Source organism: Oncorhynchus keta, chromosome 26 (genome assembly GCF_023373465.1).
Source record: "Oncorhynchus keta strain PuntledgeMale-10-30-2019 chromosome 26, Oket_V2, whole genome shotgun sequence".
NCBI classification, from domain to species: Eukaryota; Metazoa; Chordata; class Actinopteri; order Salmoniformes; family Salmonidae; genus Oncorhynchus; species Oncorhynchus keta.
Window position 1 is genome coordinate 26,008,231 of NC_068446.1, and position 27,410 is coordinate 26,035,640.

General features: G+C 43.4%; 2 protein-coding genes across 5 annotated transcripts; both read right to left on the bottom strand.

Annotated features, from left to right (window-relative positions):
* Window positions 1–1,621: 1,621 nt before the first annotated feature.
* On the bottom strand, window positions 1,622–10,589 carry LOC118358728 (uncharacterized). Of its 4 annotated transcripts, none has more exons than XM_035736658.2 (12): window positions 10,499–10,589; window positions 9,317–9,500; window positions 8,930–9,166; window positions 8,402–8,746; window positions 8,106–8,240; window positions 7,956–7,999; window positions 7,705–7,792; window positions 7,419–7,633; window positions 4,154–4,418; window positions 3,585–3,730; window positions 2,632–2,875; window positions 1,622–2,425 (listed from the first exon to the last, which is right to left on the bottom strand). In XM_035736658.2, coding segments are annotated over exons 1-11 (1,893 nt in total). In that variant the 5' UTR covers window positions 10,501–10,589; the 3' UTR covers window positions 1,622–2,425; window positions 2,632–2,643. The 4 variants fall into 4 exon arrangements, with proteins under 4 accessions (XP_035592551.1, XP_035592553.1, XP_035592552.1 ...); XM_035736660.2 differs by lacking the exon at window positions 10,499–10,589 and adding an exon at window positions 10,269–10,442; XM_035736659.2 differs by lacking the exon at window positions 10,499–10,589 and adding an exon at window positions 9,918–10,441 and having other exon boundaries at window positions 1,623–2,425.
* A 34-nt stretch (window positions 10,590–10,623) lies between these two features.
* LOC118359155 (leucine-rich repeat-containing protein 24-like) lies at window positions 10,624–26,532 on the bottom strand. The gene is made up of 11 exons (XM_035737466.2): window positions 26,198–26,532; window positions 25,444–25,896; window positions 25,102–25,233; window positions 24,736–24,948; window positions 24,486–24,617; window positions 24,192–24,280; window positions 22,180–23,907; window positions 16,329–16,521; window positions 15,672–15,950; window positions 15,299–15,467; window positions 10,624–15,099 (listed from the first exon to the last, which is right to left on the bottom strand). The coding sequence occupies exons 8-11, from the start codon at window positions 16,479–16,481 to the stop codon at window positions 13,967–13,969; spliced, it is 1,734 nt and encodes a 577-aa protein (XP_035593359.1). The 5' UTR covers window positions 16,482–16,521; window positions 22,180–23,907; window positions 24,192–24,280; window positions 24,486–24,617; window positions 24,736–24,948; window positions 25,102–25,233; window positions 25,444–25,896; window positions 26,198–26,532; the 3' UTR covers window positions 10,624–13,966.
* Between the last annotated feature and the right edge of the window lie 878 nt (window positions 26,533–27,410).

Genomic DNA, 27,410 nt, shown 5'->3' on the forward strand with positions numbered 1-27,410 from the left:
CCAGGAAGAGAAGGCAGCAGCGAATGGGGATCCCTAATAAATACAAATAGAAATGATCATGCTGTTTAATCAGCTTCTTGATATGCCAAATGTGTCAGAAGGATGGATTATCTTGGCAAATGAGAAATGCTCACTAACAGGGATGTAAACACGTTTGTGCACAGAATTTGAGAGAAATAAGCTTTTTGTGTGTATGGAACATTTCTGGAACCTTTTACTTCAACTCATGACACATAGGGCCAAAACTTTACATGTTGAGTTAATATTTTTGGTCAGTGTTTAACATACTTGGATGCTTTGGGAATCAAGCCCCCAAATACCTAACATTTTCCCTGATCTGTTTGTGCCATCATGCCACTCCTTACAAGCCAAACATGACAAGAAGTGGCATGATGGCACCAACAGACTGGTAACAGGCTTCCAAATACCCCCTACGTGTATCAAAACTTGTGTAAATGTTAAGATTTTGTTCCTCATGGTCTTACTCTCTTCCACAGGCTTCACAAATGTTGCATATGCAACATTAAATATGTCCTCCACTGTTAAACTAGACAATGAAACAGTCATCCAACTTAAAGAGGTAAGTTTTGATTGTAATAATTGCTTCCTGTCCATAATGATATGAATAAATACAGAGATAAATTGATTTAAGTTTGTCAGTTTCCTCTGATTTCAGTTCTTCCATGTTCGACTGAATGGAAAACAGATCACAGTGAAAGAGTGCCTTCGGAAAGTTCAGATGCCTTGACTTTGTCCACATTTTGTTACGTTACAACCTTATTCTAAAATGGATTATCTAAAAACAATTCCTCAGCAATCTACACACGATACCCCATATAAACAAATACTTTCTTTAGATAAGTATTCAGACTCTTTGCTATGAGACATGAAATTGAGCTCAGCTGCATCCTGTTTCTATTTATCATCCTTGAGATGTTTCTCGAACTTGATTAGAGCCTACCTGTGGTAAATTCAATTGACGACATGATTTGGAAAGGCACACACCTGTCTATACAAGGTCCCACAGTTGACAGTGCATGTCAGAGCAAAAACCAAGCCATGAGGTCAAAGGAAGCTCTGTGACAGGATTGTGTCGAGGCACAGATCTGGGGAAGGAAGGGTACCAAAACATTTCTGCAGCATTGAAGAACACCGTGTTTAATGGAAGAAGTTTGGAACCACCAAGACTCCACCAAGCTGGCCAACCGGCCAAACTGAGCAATTGGGGAAGAAGGGCTGTATTCACTGCCAAAGGGGCTTCATCAAAGTACTGAGTAAAGGGTCTGAAAACCTATGTAAATGTAATATTTTATCAGCAAACATTTCTTAACCAGTTTTTGCTTTGTCATCTTTTGGTTTTGTGTGTAGATAGTTTTTTTCCTCAATTTAATCCATTTTAGAATAAGGCTGTAACAAAATGGGAAAAAAATCAAGGTCTGAATACTTTCTGAAGGAACTGTACATAAAGATAGTATCGTTTGGACAGTAAAATATCTAGGCTTACTACCAGCAGTGTGTAAAGATGGTATTTAAGGTATAATTATGATTTAATCCTATAATTGGTGAGTAGCTGCCATTGAATCAATTAAATATAGCTAATTTCAGTTTCATTCATGTTATCAAAAATATTTTATTAAGTCACATTTTGTATATTAACATGATGTCTACAATGCATAATTACATCTCAATTTTGTCATAATCAAAATTAGCAATGTATTGTTATTCTATTTTCAAATGATTACCAAATACTGTTTGTTGATGACTTAATAGGCACTATCTTGGTCTTAATTCATTTTGACAAAAATGACTGAGTTTAGCATATCTAAAATATGAATACATAGAATATTAAGTAAAATAACTTCCAGATTAAAAGGAAATGTGCTAGACCCTTTTACATTGACACATTCAGTTGAATGTCCTTCATATTAACTGCATATCAGAAATAATATTCCGCCCTTATCTTGCAATCTCATTCAGTACGTACTGTACCCATTGCTGAGAATCTCATTAGTAATGGAGAAAATGACAATTTGCAGAACAAATAAAACACAGAGACTGGTAAACCATGCATTATTGATTACCTCATCTATCAAACATTACCAAGCTTTGATTCCTCCCACATTGATTTTTTGTTGGATTGATCATTGGCTCAAAGCTGAACTGTCAGCATAAATGTTTCCAAATCCTAAAGATTCTTGCAGTGCTCTTGTCAGCATGTCCTTCAACCCACCAGGACTGGCCATACCTCGGGGAAGGTAGAGCTCCAAAGTACAAGTAGAGGCATGTGGTAAACGGACACTGAACATTCCCTGGTCTTGGTCGTAGAATCTGATGCAGAGATTTCTTAGGAATCCCAAAGGAGGGATCTGATCCGCCCCTGTGATGAAGGCCAGTAGATTCCCAAAGGACAAGGGAGTCTGGTGTTCTGAGAAGCGATGCAAGAACAGATAACATTTTATCGAAAAGCTGAGAATATATTCAACTTAAACTTTAATGTACATACTTGTATTGCTATGCTCAGGAATGAGTGGAAAACGTCTATGGTGATCTAGATCTATGTATGAACCTTGACCGAAAATGAATTAATTCTAGAAATATTCAATATAAAGCAACAGAAAATACCCAGCCTACCGTTGATCATGATCAGAAGTCTCTCCCAGGAGTGACTGTGGTCTCCTCAGCTTGTCTCAGGCCTATGGTTGATTCCAGAGGACTCCATGACACCTCAAACAGACTTCTGAACTGTTGCAGGGTGAGAGGGTGTTCTGTCCTGGTCATGACAGGCATGAAGGCTGCAGAGTGGGCCTTGATGATATCCCACAGGCCACCACAGCTGTTCAGACCCTCTGTGAACTGGGAGATCATGCTTGCCACCCTGCAAAAAAAAAAGCAAGCAGTGATATTAACCAAACGTATAGTTGCATTCCATATGATCGTAAGAGCAAAGGAAAAGCAATATGACCAAATGTTGAATAGGTGTTCAAAAAATATACAGATGTAGGATCTTAATTTGACCTATACTGGTACAGCAGAATGATCCTGCATCAACAGGGTTTTAACGTTTAGTCCATAATGTTGCTTGATGGGTAGTTGGGCCATCTGTAACGAGTGCGCTGCGAGTTGGGAAGCAATTTCAGGGAGTGCATCATTTAATAAACAAAAGAAGAAACACGAACAACGCAGACAGGAAACTGAAACAATAACGCCTGGTGAAGGAACCAAAGGGAGTGACATACAGTATATAGGGAAGGTAGTCAGGGAAGTGATGGAGTCCAGGTGAGTGATGACGAGCAGGTGCGCGTAATGATGGTGACAGGTGTGTGCCATAACAAGCAGCCTGGTGACCTAGAGGCCGCACACGTGACTGTACCCCCTCCCCAACGCGGGGCTCCAGCCAGAGGACGCCGACCAAAATGACGATCCCTGGGATCAGGAGCGGACCGGAAACCTGTCAGTCCGGCTGAGACGCGAGAGCATGGTGACCTAAAGCGCTGGAGAGGGCATTGCAGGATAATTCTCAGCAACAAAATAGTGATCAAATTAAGATCCTTCATCTGTATGACCAATAAAAAATGATATCCTACCTGTGATAAATGCAGTGCCTTAAAACCCAGGTATAGATGTAGGGCATGTCTTTGATTTCAGCATTGTAGATATCAGGAATTCCACAACCTACAATCCATTCACACAGGGTTGGAGTCAAACTCTGGATGCTAGTGCAATTCTTGACCTATACAAAAGAATCAATCACAAACCCAGAATCAAATCAAATCAAATGTTATTTGTCACATGCGCCGAATACAACAGGTGTAGACCTTATAGTAAAATGCTTCCTTACAAGCCCTTAACCAACAATGCAGTTTTATACCCCCCAAAAAGTGCACGACAAGAATAACAAATAATTAAAGAGCAGGGGCTAAATACAGGGGGTACCGATACAGAGTCAATGTGGGGTGTCGAGGTAATATGTACATGTAGGTAGAGTGCAAATAGTCTGGGTAGCCATTTGATTAGCTGTTCAGGAGTCTTATGTCTTGGGGGTAGAAGATGTTTAGAAGCCTCTTGGACCTAGACTTGGCGCTCCAGTACAGGGATTGAGTGCACCAAAAGAAAGAAAAGGTTGGTAGTGATTTGATTATGTCTTGTGTTGTACCTGTTGCAGTTTCATCTGTACATCCACATCAGAGATGTCCATCCAGTTGAAGTCTTCCAGGGGAGGGCTTTGGCCACACATGAGCTGATAGAGGGACTGGTGTAGGCAGCATGGTCCAGGACCATCATGAAGCAGAGACCAGGCCACCATGACTCCTGCAGCGTAGTACCTCCTCTCCTCCAGGGCAGCCTGGTTGTAGGCAAACAACAGATGCCCCGGGCGACCCTCCAGGATACCGCTCTCCTGCAACTCTAACATGATGAGTCTAGAAAAAAGGAATCGATTGCATTAGGGCATGTCAAAGTGAAAAACAAAATAATTTCCTGTTCTGAAGGGGGCAAGCAAATATATTGTATAGTGTAAATGAAAAGTCAGTTGGCACTGACGGAAACATGGATCACCACAGATAACACTGCTACTCCTACTGCTCTCTCTTCGTCCGCCCACGTGTTCTCGCACACCCCGAGAGCTTCTGGTCAGCGGGGTGGTGGCACCGGGATCCTCATCTCTCCCAAGTGGTCATTCTCTCTTTCTCCCCTTACCCATCTGTCTATCGCCTCCTTTGAATTTCATGCTGTCACAGTTACCAGCCCTTTCAAGCTTAACATCCTTATCATTTATCGCCCTCCAGGTCCCCTCGGAGAGTTCATCAATGAGCTTGATGTCTTGATAAGCTCCTTTCCTGAGGACGGCTCACCTCTCACAGTTCTGGGCGACTTTAACCTCCCCACGTCTACCTTTGACTCATTCCTCTCTGCCTCCTTCTTTCCACTCCTTTCCTCTTTTGACCTCACCCTCTCACCTTCCCCCCCTACTCACAAGGCAGGCAATACGCTCGACCTCATCTTTACTAGATGCTGTTCTTCCACTAACCTCATTGCAACTCCCCTCCAAGTCTCCGACCACTACCTTGTATCCTTTTCCCTCTCGCTCTCATCCAACACTTCCCACACTGCCCCTACTCGGATGGTATCGCGCCGTCCCAACCTTCGCTCTCTCTCCCCCGCTACTCTCTCCTCTTCCATCCTATCATCTCTTCCCTCTGCTCAAACCTATCTCCTGATTCTGCCTCCTCAACCCTCCTCTCCTCCCTTTCTGCATCCTTTGACTCTCTATGTCCCCTATCTTCCAGGCCGGCTCGGTCCTCCCCTCCCGCTCCGTGGCTCGACGACTCATTGCGAGCTCACAGAACAGGGCTCCGGGCAGCCGAGCGGAAATGGAGGAAAACTCGCCTCCCTGCGGACCTGGCATCCTTTCGCTCCCTCCTCTCTACATTTTCCTCCTCTGTCTCTGCTGCTAAAGCCACTTTCTACCACTCTAAGTTTCCAAGCATCTGCCTCTAACCCTAGGAAGCTCTTTGCCACTTTCTCCTCCCTCCTGAATCCTCCTCCCCCCCCCCCCCCTCCCTCTCTGCAGATGACTTCGTCAACCATTTTGAAAAGAAGGTCGACGACATCCGATCCTCGTTTGCTAAGTCAAACGACACCGCTGGTTCTGCTCACACTGCCCTACCCTGTGCTCTGACCTCTTTCTCCCCTCTCTCTCCAGATGAAATCTCGCGTCTTGTGACGGCCGGCCGCCCAACAACCTGCCCGCTCGACCCTATCCCCTCCTCTCTTCTCCAGACCATTTCCGGAGACCTTATCCCTTACCTCACCTCGCTCATCAACTCATCCCTGACCGCTGGCTACGTCCCTTCCGTCTTCAAGAGAGCGAGAGTTGCACCCCTTCTGAAAAAACCTACACTCGATCCCTCCGATGTCAACAACTACAGACCAGTATCCCTTCTTTCTTTTCTCTCCAAAACTCTTGAACGTGCCGTCCTTGGCCAGCTCTCCCGCTATCTCTCTCAGAATGACCTTCTTGATCCAAATCAGTCAGGTTTCAAGACTAGTCATTCAACTGAGACTGCTCTTCTCTGTATCACGGAGGCGCTCCGCACCGCTAAAGCTAACTCTCTCTCCTCTGCTCTCATCCTTCTAGACTTATCGGCTGCCTTCGATACTGTGAACCATCAGATCCTCCTCTCCACCCTCGAATTGGGCATCTCCGGCGCGGCCCACGCTTGGATTGCGTCCTACCTGACAGGTCGCTCCTACCAGGTGGCGTGGCGAGAATCTGTCTCCTCACCACGCGCTCTCACCACTGGTGTCCCCCAGGGCTCTGTTCTAGGCCCTCTCCTATTCTCGCTATACACCAAGTCACTTGGCTCTGTCATAACCTCACATGGTCTCTCCTATCATTGCTATGCAGACGACACACAATTAATCTTCTCCTTTCCCCCTTCTGATGACCAGGTGGCGAATCGCATCTCTGCATGTCTGGCAGACATATCAGTGTGGATGACGGATCACCACCTCAAGCTGAACCTCGGCAAGACGGAGCTGCTCTTCCTCCCGGGGAAGGACTGCCCGTTCCATGATCTCGCCATCACGATTGACAACTCCATTGTGTCCTCCTCCCAGAGCGCTAAGAACCTTGGCGTGATCCTGGACAACACCCTGTCGTTCTCAACTAACATCAAGGCGGTGGCCCGTTCCTGTAGGTTCATGCTCTACAACATCCGCAGAGTACGACCCTGCCTCACACAGGAAGCGGCGCAGGTCCTAATCCAGGCACTTGTCATCTCCCGTCTGGATTACTGCAACTCGCTGTTGGCTGGGCTCCCTGCCTGTGCCATTAAACCCCTACAACTCATCCAGAACGCCGCAGCCCGTCTGGTGTTCAACCTTCCCAAGTTCTCTCACGTCACCCCGCTCCTCCGCTCTCTCCACTGGCTTCCAGTTGAAGCTCGCATCCGCTACAAGACCATGGTGCTTGCCTACGGAGCTGTGAGGGAACGGCACCTCAGTACCTCCAGGCTCTGATCAGGCCCTACACCCAAACAAGGGCACTGCGTTCATCCACCTCTGGCCTGCTCGCCTCCCTACCACTGAGGAAGTACAGTTCCCGCTCAGCCCAGTCAAAACTGTTCGCTGCTCTGGCTCCCCAATGGTGGAACACACTCCCTCACGACGCCAGGACAGCGGAGTCAATCACCACCTTCCGGAGACACCTGAAACCCCACCTCTTTAAGGAATACCTAGGATAGGATAAAGTAATCCTTCTCACCCCCCTTAAAAGATTTAGATGCACTATTGTAAAGTGGCTGTTCCACTGGATGCCATAAGGTGAATGCACCAATTTGTAAGTCGCTCTGGATAAGAGCGTCTGCTAAATGACTTAAATGTAATGTAAATGAAAAGGGAGAGCAGTTAGAACTCACCTGAAAAACTCTCTCAAAGGGCCATCATAGTCATCAACATCCTCTCCTAGGAAGTGGAAGAGAGGAGTTGTCTTGATGGAGAATGACTTCTTCCTCATCACCTTGAGTGCACTTCTGAAGATGTCTCTCCGCCTCACATACATGTGTGTTTGGATTTCAGGCATTGAGTTTTGTTCTCTGTATGTTTGGAGGATGGTGACCAGGTCCGAAATGACCTAAAACATAAAAACTATCTCGTAAAGATACAGAAATCTACATGTTTTACAAAATGTTATACCAAGCTTACCTCCTCATCAGTGGTGACAGGCAGGGGAGACTCTATACTTCTCTCCTCCTCCTCCTCATCCTCATTGTCATCCACCAAGAAATCATGACTAAATTAAAAACATTTGAGGGCATTAGAGCTTTGGTTAAGTGAACAGTAAAGTGTTTTGTTATGAGTCCGTTTGAGATCATATATACTCAATGCCATGTTGAGTCATGAAAATAAATTGCACTGACATTGATAAAGATCTAGTTCGAATGTCATTTACATACCTGTTAATTACTGGTGTGTTGTTTGTTGGCCACTCACATTCTATCTATGGAATAACAACAACAAAGACTTCATAAATGTTCCAATGATTGCACAGCAAATACATTTAATAAAAGATAAATCACATTCATTATTATTATTATTCCATTTACCTCAAAGCTCATGAAATCATAGTGACTGAGAATATAAAGGGGGCCATGTCCTGCTATCCGCAACACCTGTTCCCCACTCCAGGAGAACTGTGGTGGGGTGTCTGGAACAAACAGCACACGAGAGCTCTGCAAACACTGAAAAATATGGTTTACATATTAAATCAGAATGCAGGTAGGGACACAGAGACAAAAGTACTTAATGTACAGATGCACCACTGCGTAGTTGCATCCCGCGATCAGTAGTGGTGCTGTATCAGAGTTAGTATGCCAAGTGTTTAATCCTCCACTGTAATCACCTGAAGGTATGTGAAGGTGAATCTTTGTTCGCGTCCACTGAAGAAGCGGCTCCTGAACAGTGAGGCAAGGCGGCTCTCCATTTCATGATGGAGCCAGGAGTTGTCTATGGTTATCCTAGCGATGAGGCCCATGGCAGCGAGCTCGTCCCTCTCCTGGCCTCTGGGGACACTGTGCCTGTCCTCCTGAGCCAGGTAGTGGCCTTGTGGCAGGCAGATCACATCTTTAACCACCAAACAAGTCTTCCCTGGTGTGATTCTCCTCCATTTCAGTTTGCTTGGTCGGCTCGGTTCTGTTGAGACTGGGACATCTGGTTCTGGTGAGACTGGGACAACTGGTCCTGGTGTCTGAATAAAAGGAATGAAATGTATCATATTCTAGATTTATAACTTTAAATTGAGTGTGTGATTCACAAATCATCCAAGATATAAACATTGAAAATAATTGTATATAAAATGTAACATTCCTTGGATTTATTTGCAGGCATCTAAATTAAAGGTCATAAACGAAACAATGATTGGGGTCCTTACCCTGGTCATGACAGAGGGGTCATCTGGAGTGATCTCCACCACATCACTTTCAGTCAAGCCTGAGGGCGGAAACATCTCCATTTCGATCTCAATGCTCTCAAAGGTGTTATTTGTAATCCTTGGTATAGATTCTTTCTCAATCTTTACAGGTGTAACAGTCTCCCTCTGCTGTTTAGGTGGTCCTATATCATCTTCCTCCAAAGGGAGTGGTACTAGGGGGTGTTCAGGTTGTTGTCTCTATAGGAGAGAGAAAGATGCAGAGTAAGTATAATCTGAAATGTAACTGAACCTAACCATGGTCAGACTCAATAGTCTATAACACTAAATCATAGAGGATCATAGGTTGATTTGACCTGTTCAACTGCCTTAATGGCTGCGTTTACCTACCGTTGTCTCCTGTTGGTATTGCGGAATTACTGCTATTGGCACAGCAAACGTGCCTATAACGGAAAACAGGTCCATCTCTATGTCCTCTGTCAAAATCATGACTGTAGCAGATCCTCTCTCCTTCTGAGTTGCTTGTCCAAAACGTTCACCTACTTTATGCCTCTCCAGCTCTTTGTGGTTGTTCCTGGGAAGGGTGGATGTTTGCATGAAAAGAGACAAAAGACAAGCATTGCACAACCCATCACCTTCTAAATTGAATCCATTCTCATTGATCTTGTGAGTGGAATTTCTTAAACTTTTCAAATGACCTTTGTGCTCTGGTCTGATTGATCAATGTTTACATTTCATCCTATTATATAGCTTGTTCAGCTTCAGACATGTCTGAAAGCAAGGAAATGGGTTAATTTTGACTCAACATGTCCAGTTCAAAATTAGCCTAAATCTATTAACATAATGATTTTCAATCTACAAAAATCTAATTTAGAGCACCAGTAGGCCTATAAATGCCTACCTATCTAGAATTATGTGTATATGTTCTATTAAATTCTGTGAGAGGACTCTCCTGAATAATCAGCATGACTATTAATCAGACAATAATTACTCAAATCGAGTAAGGATTTATGATGATCACTCCAGGCAGTCCACACCCCAAAGACAGCCAAAAGGCCCCATTATAATGCACAATTCAGATATACAACAATATGGAGACCACAAGGTTAGTGTTCCAAGAGATTCCTGTGTATGCCTTGCGAAAGACGCTAGGCATGTCGCAATATTGACAAAATCCTGATCAACAGAAGTCGATAGGTATAGTATATCCGAGTGCACGTCTTCTCCTCTCTTCTCGCTGCTTGTGCGCGTTGCGTTGGCTCTATAAATAGAACCGAATCAAACACATGTCCCTTCATGAAATAAATATCTCCGTAGCCTATTCGTCTTTTGTTCCACGCACTTCTGGCACACCGGTGCGTTTACGGGACCATGCTGACTTCCAATTATGTTGTCATGAATTGTGGTCTGAAACTGGCCATTCAATATGGAGCAGATCAATCAAACACGCACTGCAAAATAAACACTTCACTTAGGCCTACTATTAGGTTGAAATCCAAATCAGTTTACATACAACAAATTCATAACTGGTCTAATTTCATGGCAGGCTTTGGGCCTTCATTATTTCCTTACATTGTGGGATTGGTTTAATTGAGAATTGTAGGCTACATGGAGCATTGTATTTTAGACATGTTTGGACAAATGGGCAAGTAGACAAAATTAGTACAATATAGTTCCATCTGAAACATCAGCTGAGACCATTTTCCTAATTGTATTTATTTGGAAAAGGAATAAAACACAATAAATATAAACCACAAATATATATACATTTTTAAATAAATGCATTAAAAACATCTGAAATGAAGAGCTTGAAATTCAGTTTTACAAGGGGAGGACAATCCAGTGTTTTAATACCAGATTGCACGGCTTTTCTCACTCTTCCCGCCTCAAACACACCTATGTCCAGTGTTATGATATACTGATGATTTGTCGCCACAGATGGTTTGTTAACATCTCTATCGTTGTTGAAAGATGGCGTTGGCCAACAGCTCTATCTACTGGTCGCGTCTTGAACAACAGTTGTTGACAACTGTAGGATTGTAGCTAAGCCTAACCCTAACCCTTTTCCTAAACTTAACCTCATTCTGGAAATACAGTTGGCTAAAAGCTATTGAACACTTTATCTTAAAAAAAATCAACATTGAATCACATTAGGCCTTGTTTTGTCAACTAAAAAACATGTTGAAGTTCAAGTGACAAAAATACTTTCATCATAAAGTTGAGCCCTACAGGAATGGATTTTAAAAAGTATTAATTTTAAGTTATAGGAGGTCAATGATTTCTGATAATGCCCTCAAATGTAATACATCTCCTCATCTTCAGTTCATGCATGTTGACATTTTGTTGTATATATATTTTGTCACCAATATACAGTGGCTTGCGAAAGTATTCACCCCCATTGGCAGTTTTCCTATTTTGTTGCCTTACAACCTGTAATTAAAATAGATTTGGGGGGGGGGGTTGTATCATTTGATTTACACAACATGCCTACCACTTTGAAGATGATGCAAAATATTATTTATTGTGAAACAAACAAGACATAAGACAAAAAATAAATAAAAATGACTTGAGCGTGCATAACTATTCACCCCCCAAAGTCAATACTTTTTAGAGCCACCTTTTGCAGCAATTACAGCTGCAAGTCTCTTGGGGTATGTCTCTATAAGCTTGGCACATCTAGCCACTGGGATTTTTGTAACTGACAATTAACCTGTGAGTCTATGTCGTTGTTTTTGTTTGAATTGTTTACGTGTTCGGCTATGCGGGGGAAATGGTAAGACAAGCGGAACTACATGGCTAAGAACTGTTATAACGAGGATTATTATCGTAGCAAGGCACTTTTGGAGTGAAGGCAATCCCACGCTGTGTTAGATAGGTTATTCATGTCTTCGGGTGTAGTTTGTAACAGTTGAAATGTGTATGTTAGGTTAGGATGGTAACATTATAATAATTAAGGATGAAGCGGGAATTCATGTCAGGAATAAGAAGTGTGAAGTTTTGGATTTCCTCCCTTCTGTAATAAGCAGCCAATGAGGTATTTTCCTTTATTCATGTGTTTAACCTGATACTGTTATATCTCTGGCTAAACTGTTTTTATGTATGTAAGCACTTCAGAGTCATATTAAGCTAATAAGTTACTCATAAGATAAGAAAGATGTAAGAATGATGTAACTGTATTTTCATTTACTTTAAAGTTCTCACAGAAGGTGATAATTCTGACTAAAACTACAGAATAAAACCGCCAGTTAAAATCAAGGAACAGTTGTGCTCGTGGTTACTGGAGGGAGCTACAATTTTTGTCCATTCTTCAAGGCAAACCTACTCCAGCTGCTTCATGTTGGATTGGTTCCGCTGGTGTACCGCAATATTTAAGTCATATCACAGATTTTCAATTGGATTGAGGTCTGGGCTTTGACTCGGCCATTCCAAGACATTTAAATGTTTTCCCTTAAACCACTCAAGTGTTGCTTTAGCAGTATGCTTAGGGTCATTGTCCAGCTGGACGGTGAACCTCCGTCCCAGTCTCAAATCTCTGGAAGACTGAAACAGGTTTCCCTCAAGAATTTCCCTGTATTTAGCGGCAAACATCATTAAATTCTGACCAGTTTCAAAGTCCCTGCCGATGAAAGACATCCCCACAGCATGATGGATGAGGGATGGTGTTCTCAGGGTGATGAGAGGTGTTGGGTTTGCGCCAGACATAGCATTTCCCTTGATGGCCAAAAAACAACATTTGACCAGACTACCTTCTTCCATACGTTTGGGGAGTCTCCCACATGCCTTTTGGTGATCACCAAACGAGTTTGATTATTTTTTTCTTTAAGTTTTTTTCTGGACACTCTTCTGTAAAGCATAGCTCTGTGGAGTGTACGGCTTAAAGTGGTCCTATGGACAGATACTCCGATCTCCGCTCTGGAGCTTTTCAGCTCCTTCAGGGTTATCTTTGGTCTCTTTGTTGCCTCTCTGAATAATGCCTTCCTTGTCTGGTCCATGAGTTTTGGTGGGCGGCCCTCTCTTGGCAGGTTTGTTGTCGTGCCATATTCTTTCCAATTTTTAAAAATAATGGATTTAATGGTGCTCCGTGGGATGTTCAAAGATACAGATACTTTTTTATAACCCAACCCTGATGATTACTTCTCCACAACTGGTGCACGCACCACTTTTTCATTTTTTAAGTCCTTTTTTTAATTTCACTTCACCAATTTGGACTATTTTGTGTATGTCCATTACATGAAATCCAAATAAAAAATCCATTTAAATTACAGGTTGTAATGCAACAAAATAGGAAAAAACGCCAAGGGGGATGAATACTTTTGTAAGGCACTATAATGAAATGAACAGGACCTGAAGGAGAGGGAGCTTGTTTGACTGTATACCGTTGTTTGACTGATGAAATCTTTGGAAGGAATATTATGCTGTAGACCATTGTCTTGCATCAGCACGACGGCCATCTGCACTGACGTGTGTTGCGTTAGAATGACGCCATCTGACCGAAGACAATGGCTGTAGACTGGAAAATGGAGGATCTGGGTAGCTCAGTATTCTGTCACAAAGAAGTATTTTATGAAAGACTTACGATACACATTACTCATTAAATTCTCAACCTCTCAGCGTTCAGCCAAGGGTGCCTTTTTAGGCCCCTAACACAGTTTAGTTGATGTAAAACAGTAGAATCATAATAAGGTTATTTCCACTACACGTGACTCACTCCACTAATGGTTTCTCCATAATATGGTAACTATAGTTTCAAGTTGGAGTTAATCAACATGACATAAGACACATTTTTTTCAGCTCACAGTAAGGTACAGTACAGTGGGGGTTTTGGTTGACGGCGGCACCTCTCCTGGCATGTCTTTATATCTCACTGCTACTCAAGCTTGTCACTCTGGAACCAGAGCAATCAGGATTTATGATTAATCTGAACTCTCTTTGTCAAATCTGATCTGCAGTCTAGAGGTTTGATCACCAGAGGGACATCCATCTGAAAAGTGACATTAAGCACTCTGGGCTAGCTCACAGTGAATGTCCTCCTGGGGGCCTTCAGCAGTGGATCTCATATGCAAATTGTGAGTCGAGGAACAACCCTGTGTGATTCAGAAACAAGCCCTCTGACTCAGCTGTCACCGTCTCTGCCTCCACGCCCTCCCCTGCCATCCTTCTCATTGTCCGTATATCGGGCTCCATCTGGGGCTTTGTGGGAGACAGTGCTTCCTGCTGTTGGTACCCCAGGGTGGTGGTATCAGCTGTGGTGGAAGGTGGGATGATGGGTTTAGCGCGGTTAAGAACATACATCTCATGCCCGCGCTCATCGCGGTACTCCTCCAGCTGGGCAAAGGTTGTTGGTCCGTCTGAGTAATCATTGACATACAGTATGCTTTCCTCCTTGTCATCTGTGTCTTTCTGTCGCTGGCGGTGCCGGCTGTAGATCATGGCCACCAGGAGAAGGGCAGTGAGGGCCAGTAGGGAGATCCCTATGGCGATGGCAGTCTGTGTAGCAGCTCCCAGCGTGCTGAAGGCCATGCTGCCAAGGGCGTACAGGGGCTCTTTCCTCACGTCTGATGATGTTGGCCGATTGGCGCGCAGACGAGGCCAGGATGGGGCGTAGGAGGCGGGGGACCATCCGGAAGAGGACGAGGAGTTGATTGCTAGCTGAAAGGTGACACGGGCCACCCCTCCAGCGTTCCAGGCCTCGCACTCATACACCCCAGCGTGAGACACCGTCACGTTGCTGAGGAAAAGCATTCCACTGCCCGTGTCTGGATCGAAGCGCTCCCCATCCTCCTTCTGGAGTCTCACCCGCCCTGGGTGTGATGCATCCTCAGCCCCCACGCTCCCTACACTGCCCAGGTCCTGCACCAGCCCCCGCGGGGATAGTTGCACCTTGCCCTGGGACGTCTTCCTCCAGGTGACCTGTGGCCTGGGGTAACCAGAGGCATGGCAGGAGACACGTAGGCTCTCACCCAGGCGCACGGCCAGGCGGCGTGGCTCCAGCTGCACCAGAGGGGGGATACACACCAGGCTGTTGAGAGGCACCTCTACCAAGCTAAGGTGGGAAAGGCGGGGCGGCTCGGAACACACCAAGCGTCTCTCGGCCGAGCTCAGCAGGCGCTGGCCCTCCTCATCAATCCAGCTGCGCAGCCAGTGCAGGGCACAGTCACAACGCCATGGATTGTCTACAGTAGGAAATGATCATGTGATGGGTGGGTGTGGCCAAGTCAACAAAAGAGGATAAAAAAGGATGTGACAGGACAATGACACAATTAACACAAAGTTAGGAGGTAATTCTAGCTTAACAATGGCAGTATATTTACTGTATGCTCTTTTATGGTTCCACAGCCCAACCCATGTGCTCTCTCTTGGCGCTCCCCTTACCTGTGACACGCAGCACCTGCAGGCTGACGAGGGGCCGCAGGGTGGCAGGGCCGATGGTGTGCAGGTTATTCCGGCTGAGGTCAAGGAGGGCAAGAGAGGACAGACCAACTAGAGCCTGGTCTCCCAGCATCTCAATGTTATTTTGCTGTAGGTGAAGCTCTTGAAGACGCTACGGAAGCAGGGATTGTAATCATTATTAGTAATGAATAGTGATATAATGACGTCATTGACGTTAGTACGTTGATTGTTGTGTTGACGTCTAGACAACTATCTGGACAAACATGGTCTGTTTACAAGGGAGGAAGGGAACAGTAAAGAAAAGCATTGATTTAGCAAAACATTAACTTGAGTGACTGATAATATGTGGACTGACCAGTAGGCCTCTAAAGGTATAGTCCTGTAGGCGAGTGATGTCATTTCCTGCCAGGTAGAGGATACGGAGGTGCTCCAAGCCCCTGAACATGTCTCCTGTGATCAGGTGGATGCGGTTCCCATTGAGGGCCAGCTCCAGAAGATTACCCTGGCTCTGGAAGGCCCCAGGCTCCAGTGCTGCGATACTGTTGTTCTGCAGATACAGGCAGTGCAGAAGGCCCAGCTGGGAGAGGTCAGATAGATTGATCTGCCCGATAGCATTGTCCTGGAGGAAGATGGTCTAAATGGAATAGATGACCAGAAGTACAGAATACAATGATCAGGGAAAGCACAACACCATCGTTATTTAACCAGGCAAGTCAGTTAAGAACACATTCTTATTTACAATGACAGCCTAGGAACAGTGGGTTAACTGCCTTGTTCAGGGACAGAACGGCAGATCTTTACCTTGTCAGCTCGGGGATTCGATCTAACAACCTTTCCGTTACTGGCCCAACGCTCTAACCACTAGGCTATCTGCCACCCTGTAAACTCTCTAAGAAGATAAGTGTATGGATAATTCAAGACTGCCTATATTGTGTGGGGGGTGGTGGCCTATGTGTGTGTGGGTCTAGGAAACAGATGTATGTGGTAAACATATTGAGTCATCATGGCTAACCTGTGTGGAGGGTGGGACATGTGAGGGGATGTCCCGGAGGCCCATAGAGCCACACTCTACAGTCAAGCTGTAGCAGCGACATCCCACTGGGCAGCCAAGGGATAGGAGGGTGTGGACAGATAAGATCAGGAAAGACAGAAAGGAGAAGGCCATCGCACCAATAGGACAGAGATCCTAGAGAGAGACCAGCAGACTGAGAAGAGAGAGATGGAGGGTTATAGAGGGAAGAGGAAACTGGTTAAACATATAATTTTGTTTACAATATATGCTGTATTGAACTCAAAATGATCTGCCTGAGCCCATAAATAAAATGCAAGTATCAGTACTAATGTTGCATGCTGCCAGCCTGGCTGTGAGGTTACAATACAGTATCACAAGAGCAGAGGCATCCTTCCCATATTGGGTCCAAGAGCACGTGTCCCATAAGATTTGTCCTGTTATAAAAATGTTCTGATGTTAAATTAACGACTAACACTTCATTTTTAAACCCACATTTTATCATTACTGTTTATAAAAAGATCTGTCAGTGGTATTTTGCAGAGGGGGCAAAATACCCTAAGTGGTTTCTCCCAAGGTGCACGTGCATTAGCCTATCATCAGTGGATGAGGAGAGTGTAGAGTTACAAACACACAGCGTTTGATTTGATTTTAGCTACCCATGATGGGCAGGACTCGCATGAGGTACACTATATATACAAAAGTATGTGGACACCCCTTCAAATTATATTTGGCTATTTCAGCCACACCCGTTGCTGACAGATATATAAAATTGAGCACACCGCCACGCAATCTCCATAGACAAACATTGACAGTAGAAGGTCAGTTCATCAAACTTTTGCCCTGCTAGAGCTGCCTCGGTCAACTGTAAGTCTGTTATTGTGAAGTTGAAACAGCTTCATGAAATGGGTTTCCATGACCGAGCAGCCGCACACAAGCTTAAGGTCACCTTGCGCAATGCCAAGAGTCATCTGGAGTGGTGTGAAGCTCGCTTCATCATCTGGCAGTCCAACGGACGAATCTGGGTTTGGCGGATGCCAGGAGAACGCTCCCTGCCCGAATGCATAGTGCCAACAGTAAAGTTTGGTGGAGGAGGAATAATGGTCTGGGGCTGTTTTTCAGGGATGGGGCTAGGCCCCTTTTTATTATTTTTATTTCACCTTTATTAGTGATACTGGTGTGCAAAAGAGCAGAAAAGTAAATAAAAACAATATGGGGATGAGGTAGGTAGATTGGGTGGGCTATTTACAGATGGACTATGTACAGCTGCAGCGATCGGTTAGCTGCTCAGATAGCTGATGTTTAAAGTTAGTGAAGGAAATGTAAGTCTCCAGCTTCGGCGATTTTTGCAATTCGTTCCAGTCACTGGCAGCAGAGAACTGGAAAGAAAGGCGGCCAAAGGAGGTGTTGGCTTTGGGGATGACCAGTGAGATATACCTGCTGGAGCACGTGCTACGGGTGGGTGTTGTTATCGTGACCAGTGAGCTGAGATAAGGCGGAGCTTTACCTAGCATAGACTTATAGATGTCCTGGAGCCAGCGGGTCTGGCGACTAATATGTAGCGAGGGCCAGCCGACTAGAGCATACAGGTCGCAGTGGTGGGTGGTATAAGGGGCTTTGATGACAAAACAGATGGCACTGTGCTAGACTGCATCTGTAGAGTATTGGAAGCTATTTTGTAGATGACATCGCCAAAGTGAAAGATCGGTAAGATAGTCAGTTTTACTAGGGTAAGTTTGGCGGCGTGAGTGGAGGAGGCTTTTTTGCGAAATAGGAAGCCGATTCTAGATTTGATTTTGGATTGGAGATGTTTGATATGAGTCTGGAAGGAGAGTTTACAGTCTAGCCAGACACCTAGGTATTTGTGGTTGTCCAAGTATTCTAGGTCAGAACCGTCCAGAGTAGTGATGCTAGTCGGGCGCGTGGGTGCGGGCAGCGAACGGTTGGAAGGCATGCATTTGGTTTTGGTAGCATTTAAGAGCAGTTGGAGGCCATAGAAGGAGTGTTGTATGGCATTGAAGCTCGTTTGGAGGTTAGTTAACAGTGTCCAAAGAGGGGCCAGAAGTATACAGAATGGTGTCGTCTGCGTAGAGGTGGATCAGGGAATCACCTGCAGCAAGAGCGACATCGCTGATATATAAAGAGAAAAGAGTCGGCCCGAGAATTTAACCTTGTGGTACCCTCATAGAGACTGCCAGAGGTCCGGACAACAGGCCCTCCGATTTTACACACTGAACTCTGTCTGTGAAGTAGTTGGTAAACCAGACGTGGCAGTCATTTGAAAAACCAAGACTGTTGAGTCTGCCGATAAGAATACGGTGATTGACAGAGTAGAACGCCTTGGTCAGGTCGATGAAGACGGCTGCACAGTACTGTCTTTTATCGATGGTGGTTATGATATCGTTTAGTACCTTGAGCGTGGCTGAGGTGCACCCGTGACCAGCTCGGATTGCTCAGCGGAGAAGGTATGGTGGGATTCAAAATGGTCAGTGATCTGTTTATTAACTTGGCTTTCAAAGACTTTAGTTCCAATGAAGGGAAATCTTAATGCTACAGCATACAATGACAGTCTAGACGATTCTGTGCTTCCAACTTTGTGGAAACAGTTTGGGGAAGGCCCTTTCCTGTTTCAGCATGACAATGCCCCCATGCACAATGCGAGGTCCATACAGAAATGGATGTTGAGATCGGTGTGGAACTTGACTAGCCTGCACAGAGCCCTGACCTCAACCCCATCAAACACCTTTAAGATGACTTCGTAGACTTCGAGCCAGGCCTAATTGCCCAACATCAGTGTCCAACCTCCCTAATACTCCTGTGGCTGAATGGAATCAAGTCCCGGCAGAAATGTTCCAACATCTAGTGGAAAGCCTTCCCAGAAGATTGGAGGCTGTTACAGCAGCAAAGGGGGGACCAACTCCATATTAATGCCAATGATTTTGGAATTAGATGTTTGACGAGCAGGTGTCTGTCCACATACTTTTGGTCATGTAGTGTATGTTTGTAAATTACTTTTAACAAGTTCTTCAGCCTATTGATTCCTTCTTGATAAATAAATAAAACAAAAATGTTTTGTTCGTTCTCTGTCATACTAGCCAACCTCATAACTAGCAACCAAGTCATTTCAGGCCATCAATCGTTAGAGTAACTTATCTATCTTAGCTGGCATGCCTGCTGTCAAGGTTGCTAAACTTCAGAAAAGCAAGTAATTACTAAATGGACTGAATAACAGGGGCGCAACCTTAATTATTATCATTATTATTTTTTATCCAGTCAGATAAACACTCCAAACAGCCTACCCGACCGCTCGGAGGCGTCCGCATGGTCCTAAAGCACACAGTTGCCTAGTTTTGTATCACATTCCAATAATAAAACTGGAGGGGACAAAAATGCAATTTCAGAATTTTCCCAGTGAAAGTTCCACCCCTGCTGAATAAGACTCACATTCCTTTCAATCTTTTACCAAGATTTTTGAAGAGATGCTTATTTACACTGAACAAAAATCTGAATGCAACATGTAAAGTGATGGTCCCATGTTTCATAAGCGAGAAATAAAAAATCACAGAAATATTCAATACGAACAAAAAGCTTTTTAATCCTAAATGTTGTGCACTAATTTGTTTACATCCCTGTTAGTGAGCATTTCTCCTTTGCCAAGATAATCCATCCACCAGACAGATGTGATATATCAAGAAGACGATTAAACAGTATGATTATTACACAGCTGCACCTTGTGATGGGGACAATAAAAGGCCACTTTAAAACGTGCAGTTTTGTCACACAACACAATGCCACAGATGTCTCAAGTTTTGAGGAAGCATGCAATTGGCATGCTGACTGCAGGAATGTCAACCAGAGCTGTTGCCAGAGAATTGAATGTTAATTTCTCTACCATAAGCTGCCTACAACGTTGCTTTATAGATTTTGGCAGTACCGCCAACGAGCCACACAACCACAGACCACGTGTAACCACGCCAGCACAGGACCTCCACATCCAGCTTCTTCACGTGCGGGATTGTCTGAGGGGGGTGGTCGTGCTGAGGAGTATTTTCGTGTGTTATAAAGCCTTGCTCCTCAGTGGGTGGAGGGCATCCCCTGCGCAGTCATTAGAAATCCATTGATTAATTTGTTTAAATTGACTGATTTCCTAATATGAACTGTCACGGTTTGAAATTGTTACATTCATATTTGTGTTCAGTGTAGTTTCTTTTAAAAAAAAGAACCACCTGTCAGGAGGATACAGACAGCTCAAGAGGTATGCTTAGACAAGTAGAAAAAGACTTGTTTTAAATGTAATATGTCACCTTATAATAATATCATGATATTTGTGCATTAATTATGATGCCATGATATGTGGCTGTATTGATGATGTATGTTATGATCCCTGTGTACTGTGTTGTAATTTGGATGTAATGTCCGAGGCATGTTAGTTCAGTATATTGAAATGTGTGATTTACTACAGTCATAATGACACCCCCTGCAGAACAGAATTAGGCATAATGATTATGGCTCTAGATTGCCGATAAAAAGCTGTTTCAGGTGTTTGATAAATGCTCAATTCTTCGAAAACACCCCCTCCCCTCCAACTGCACGTAGGCCTACTCTACTTCCTGCCCCCTATAAAATATTTGGTGCATGACGCTCCTGAGGAAGATACCTTTATTAGGCAGATTCCACTGCCTTCTCTCCAAATATAGGCTGCTGCAGGCAGCTTTGGAAGTACCAGCGTGCTGCTGCTATGGAACCCTGACCTGTTCACCGGACATGCTACCTGTCCCAAACCTGCTGTTTTTAGCTCTCTAGAGACAGCAGGAGTGGTAGAGATACTCTGAATGATCGGCTATGAAAAGAAAACTGACATTTACTCCTGAGGTGCTAACTTGCTGCACCCTCGACAACTACTGTGATTATTATTATTTGACCATGCAGGTCATTTATGAACATTTGAACAGCTTGGCCATGTTCTGTTATAATCTCCACCCGGCACAGCTAGAAGAGGACTGGCCACCCCTCATAGCCGGGTTCCTCTCTAGGTTTCTTCCAAGGTTTTGGCCTTTCTAGGAGGTTTTTCCTAGCCACCGTGCTTCTACACCTGCATTGCTTGCTGTTTGGGGTTTTAGGCTGGGTTTCTGTACAGCACTTTGAGATATCAGCTGATGTACGAAGGGCTATATAAATACATTTGATTTGAATTTGATTTGTTAAGAGATGAGCAGACCATTTCCTTGGAGAAGGTGAGATCAATTCCAGGAAGTGACCTGGCAGTGCGCATACACCTAATAAGCCTGACACCTAGCAAGGGCCTGGAGACTTTCCTGAAGAGCTGTGATGCAGCTCCAGGGGAATCGGTAAGTGGCATACAGCATGACTCATAACATGTATATGTTTTATTACAGTAGCTTATTCATGACCAGGCCTCTAAGCTCTGATTCTCCTGACAGTTTTGGTTTGTAGCCTATTGTAACTCGAAAAAATAAGTCAGAGAATGAGAATATGCCAAAACGGTATCATAGCAGGCATATTTATGAGATGATCTAGGCCTAGACGAATAACTATACAGCCACCATTACTTGGATTCTACAACTAATAACGACAGTAATAATAATATTAGTAATACCATTAGGCCTACTGCTAATAAATAATAATGCACTGTTTTAATTCATTACTGTCATGGTTGCTCTTATTTATATTGTGCAAGCTGATCAGTTAGCCTACAACACACTACCATAATAAATCGATATCTCATACAGCCTACACTGGGATAATAATGCATAAACATTTGGCTACACACTGCACAGTCCACATTATATCAGTAGTTCTTAAAGAAAAAGAGGCATCATCGGCGGCCACATACCAGACAAGGATGGAGAGATGACCTATACAATTACAGTCGCCCAATTTCGAATGGATCAGCCTCGAAAAGTGCGTTATTTCGATTAGAAGCACACCGACACCTTCCTATAGATTTGGCCATATTCTAACAGGATCTCCTCGGCAAAAGACACATCAGACGTTTTGAACAGATTGTCAAAGGCGACTGTCGAGCCTTTATCATTGCACAGCGAGGGCCCCGCATCATAGTAAAATGTCCGATACGTGCAGGCGAAAGTATATGTCCAATCTCGAAATTAAAAGCTTCAAGCCGACAGATTTGTATTCCAAAAAAGAAAAAACAATTTTGATTAATCAGAATATCTCCCTTTCCTTTAATTCCATTATATGTTATTCTTGCGCCCGCACGGTGTCATCCAATTCAGTACGTTCCTGGTCTCTAGCCCCTCCCTTCATCAGCTCTCAAATGCACGATCACATAATAGCTCTACAGTTGAATTGTTAATACACTTGCTTTGTTGACTTCTTGACTTTTGTTATATCTGATCTATTCCCCGATGTTCCTACCAACTAAATATCTTAGATACCACTTTCTATCTAATTTGCTCTCCATCACACACGCGACAGAGCGCAAGAGTCTCCGTCACACACCTTTTCCGGTAGTCCTGTCTTTCTTTCATTATGGCAACATTAACGGTCTATGTCTTCGTCACAAAAAGCATTATCCGCATTATTGCACTACAATAACAATAGTATTATCTCATCTGTTTTAAGGAGCAGGAAGATTGTAACCATTGTGGTTTAGGATAGTAGGTGATGATACATGACTAGATCCTTACATTCCTTCATGAGAGACAAATACAATGAGTGGGTAATGTGATCAATGAAATTAACCAGTTGAATTGCATTAGGTTTGTGTCAATATAGGCCGACTGGGCAAATGTGACAGAGACTGTCAGTGGAGACAAACACAACATAAATATCCCTGGATACAAAGGCAAATTAATAATTGAACTGTCTGAGTTATCGAATTGTAACATTAACATTCAGACATTGGTGGTGTCCTAGAGTTTCAGGATATTGAGATGAGAAGCCATTTCTAGGCATATTAAAAATGTCCACTACTGTATAGTGGGAACTGGGGACCCCTGCTGGTAAAACCGAAGAAGCTACCCAGATCAAGAAATGTGGTTTACTCTATACAGGAGAATGGCAAGGAAAGCATCATGCAATGGAAAACTGTGTTACTATGACCTCTACTGGCAACTTCCTGCTTGTTCAGGAAGGAACAGTATTGTATGATTCCTTTCATGTTGAATGTTTAGTCCAATAAGTGTGACAATTTATTTGAGAAATTACATTAAAGACATATCTCATCCACAGACAGCCGTGCAAAGCATTTCTCTGTACACAAGCATTTCATTATACCCACAATAACATCTGCTAAATATGTGTATGTGACCAATACAATTCACATATTATTGTTCTCCCACATAGTACCCATCAAGCCAGATATACATTAGAAGTATCTATTACAAGTGCTTTACGTTGTAATATAATCAATTATGTTTAGTTTCATCACACAAAGAGAAAGAAAAATTCAATCTAATCTAAAATGCAATCACATATTTTTGATGTGTTTGAGCAGATTTACAAATTAAGTCTTTCCGGTCTTCTTAAGTTTGATGATTCTGAAGGAGCTGATTTCAGTGTATGTTGTCTTGAGATAGGTCTGCAGCTGTAATGCAGCCTGAGAAGGAGGAGGTAGAGAAGGAGGGTGTTGTTCACAAGGAGATAGACAAAGTGAGAGATCAATGCAACCTAACTACATATTTCTGCAGATTCAAAAATCAAGTCTTTCCGGTCTTCTATGGCTGATTCTGATCTATGTCACCCTGGCAAATGGACGAACAGTTAAGGGTGTTGGTCGCTCTGAAAAGAGCATCTGCTAAATGACTCAAATGTATATATGTAAGTAGGGCATTTGTTGTTTCTGAGTGTTGAGATAGGCAAAGAGAAAGCAGAAGCACTTACATTCTGAATAGACACTTCAAGAGACGCATCAGTTGAATTGGGTGGAGCAAGAATGGATATAGTTCCACTACCAATCACCTTCTGAATGTCTAAAAAAACATTACATACTTTGAGTTAATGGCAAAAAAATATAATCTTTCAACCATCCCTCTTCGATGTTGGTGTCCTGTGACACTGAAACTCAGTTCCAGTTTTTGGTGTTTCCCAAAAGAGGTACAGAGCAAAATAGTATCAAACACATCATGTATGCTTGAATTGTTAATTATTTAAAAAAGAGGGATCAAGGGTTCTGACCTTTTGTGCAGGTATCTGCATAGTCAGGACAGCAGTCATTTAGAGTCTGACAAACCTCGTCACAGAAGCACCCTCTGAAGCAGTTCACGTTGGCGCCTTTACAGCACAAGGCCGGCCGTGCAGAACAATTTCCTTTAGGATGATTGGAAAAACATAAATGATTGAACAGGAAGGTTAACTGTAAAGCCTTGATAAAATGTATTTAAAAAAAATCACATTTTGATGTGGTAGAGGAGAAAACTAAAGGAACCTGGAAATGAGAACACTGGGAATGATGTGGAAGTGGAATTGGTTGCGTTGGTTGCATTGGTTGTGTTGGTTGCATTGATTGTGTTGGTTGCGTTGGTTGCGTTGGTTGCATTGGTTGCGTTGGTTGCGTTGGTTGCATTGGTTGCGTTGGTTGCGTTGGTTGCATTGGTTGCGTTGGAGACTGAGGACACCGTGGCTGATCCAATCTGCACACCTATAAACAAAGACAGTAAATGATGCCACCTCAGACACAAGTGGCATGTTTACAATTTGAAGTTTCTACAATTTCAAGATTTTACAACTATTATTAATAGTGATCAAGGGCCTCCATAAAAACAGAGATGATAAAACAATGGCCCAGCTATACCTGTCACACAAGTAGTCTGGAAGTCTGGGCAGCAATCTTTCGACCTTATACAGGCCACATCACAGAAGCACCCTCTGAAACAGGAATTGTTGAGTCCAAGACAACACAGAGGTGGATTTGAAGAACATCTCCCTAGAATGCAAACATATGAAACAAGTATGAAAATATGTTAAAAGCATAGGTGTACTTTACCTTGCTACTGAATGTAAATTATGTAATCTGAATGTAAATTCTGTAATCAAAAAAGGAACATTTTAAAATGATGGGACAATAATTCAAGTATATGGTAGTTATATTTACAGCAGGATTTGATTCATAATTTATTTTGTCTGAGAAACTTACTTGAGAATGAAGCCACCAGAGGAACTGGGCTAGTTCCATTAATCTTAGGAAATGGTGTCGACAAATTGTCAAAGTGATATTGAGTGGTATTCAATGACCCGCCTATAGTGGCCAGAGTTGTCCATGCACTCTGAGAGCTTGTATTGGTAGATGGAGTTGTTACATTTGATGGCAGAGCTGTTGCATTTGGACGTTGACGCGTCAAACTTGATGCTTTAGTTGTTGCAATAGATGTACGATTGTCTGTGTTTGACACTTGAGATGGGGCACGAACCAGTGAGGGTTTTACATCTGTTGACGAGGGTGTTATACCAACTGATGAAGCTGTTGTATCTGATGGTGAAGTTGTTGAGGATGAAGTGGCTGTTGAGCTTGACAGTTGGACAGGAGTCCCACTTGACTGTGGGGCTGCTGAGCTCAATGGTGGATCAGTAGTGATCGATGGTGGAGTTGCTGTTCTCAGAGGACAAACCGCAAGACAAATTGGAGTCATTCATGCAGAAGAGTTAAGAAAGGTTTCGCAAAACAATATATAAATGGACTGGAAAGCCTATTCAATTTATTTGTGTCGTATTTATTATCAACACTACTGTTTAGGAATGTTTTATTCTCACGTTGATATGGGATAACCAGTGTACAGTACAAGACTAATAAAATGGCTAAAATGTTAACATAACATTTTGTATTGAAGTCCTTGACTACATTTTCATGTAAGAAAAGGTTAATATACGGTATGTGTGTGTGCTCCACCTACCTGTAGTAGTCTGTCCATTTACCGTGTGAAGGATAAACAGAAGAGCAATGAGTGCAGTGTAACAACCCATTCTGATAAGTGCCAATTATTCTGTCTGTCTTCTTCTAAACCTTTAAGGTTAATGTCAGTGAAGTCTTTTGGAGTTATCTACTCTCATGTCCTGTTTATCCTGTTTAGGTAGAGCTCCTCCTCCCTGCATGGTAAGGAAATGGAGGTATGACTGCATTCCTATCATTAATCTTGTCTGACCAGATTATTTAAAAAATATATATTTTAGGTGGTAGATCAGCTTAATATTGCAGATAGGTTGTGACTTCTATCAATGTAATTCTCTGGATCTTTTCCAAACCTATATACAGTGGGGGAAAAAAATATTTGATCCCCTGCTGATTTTGTACGTTTGCTCACTGACAAAGAAATGATCAGTCTATAATTGTAATGGTAGGTTTATTTGAACAGTGAGAGACAGAACAACAAAAAATCCTGAAAAACGCATGTCAAAAATGTTATAAATTGATTTGCATTTTAATGAGGGAAATAAGTATTTGACCCCCTCTCAATCACAAAGATTTCTGGCTCCCAGGTGTCTTTTATACAGGTAATGAGCTGAGATTAGGAGCACAGGTTGAGATTAGGAGCACACTCTTAAAGGAAGTGCTCCTAATCTCAGTTTGTTACCTGTATAAAAGACACCTGTCCACAGAAGCAATCAATCAATCAGATTCCAAACTCTCCACCATGGCCAAGACCAAAGAGCTCTCCAAGGATGTCAGGGACAAGATTGTAGACCTACACAAGTCTGGAATGGGCTACAAGACCATCGCCAAGCAGCTTGGTGAGAAGGTGACAACAGTTGGTGCGATTATTCGCAAATGGAAGAAACACAAAAGAACTGTCAACCTCCCTCGGCCTGGGGCTCCATGCAAGATCTCACCTCGTGGAGTTGCAATGATCATGAGAACGGTGAGGAATCAGCCCAGAACTACACGGGAGGATCTTGTCAATGATCTCAAGGCAGCTGGGACTATAGTTACCAAGAAAACAATTGGTAAACCACAACGCCGTGAAGGACTGAAATCCTGCGCATCCGCAAGGTCCCCCTGCTCAAGAAAGCACATATACATGCCCGTCTGACGTTTGCCAATGAACATCTGAATGATTCAGAGGACAACTGGGTGAAAGTGTTGTGGTCAGATGAGACCAAAATGGAGCT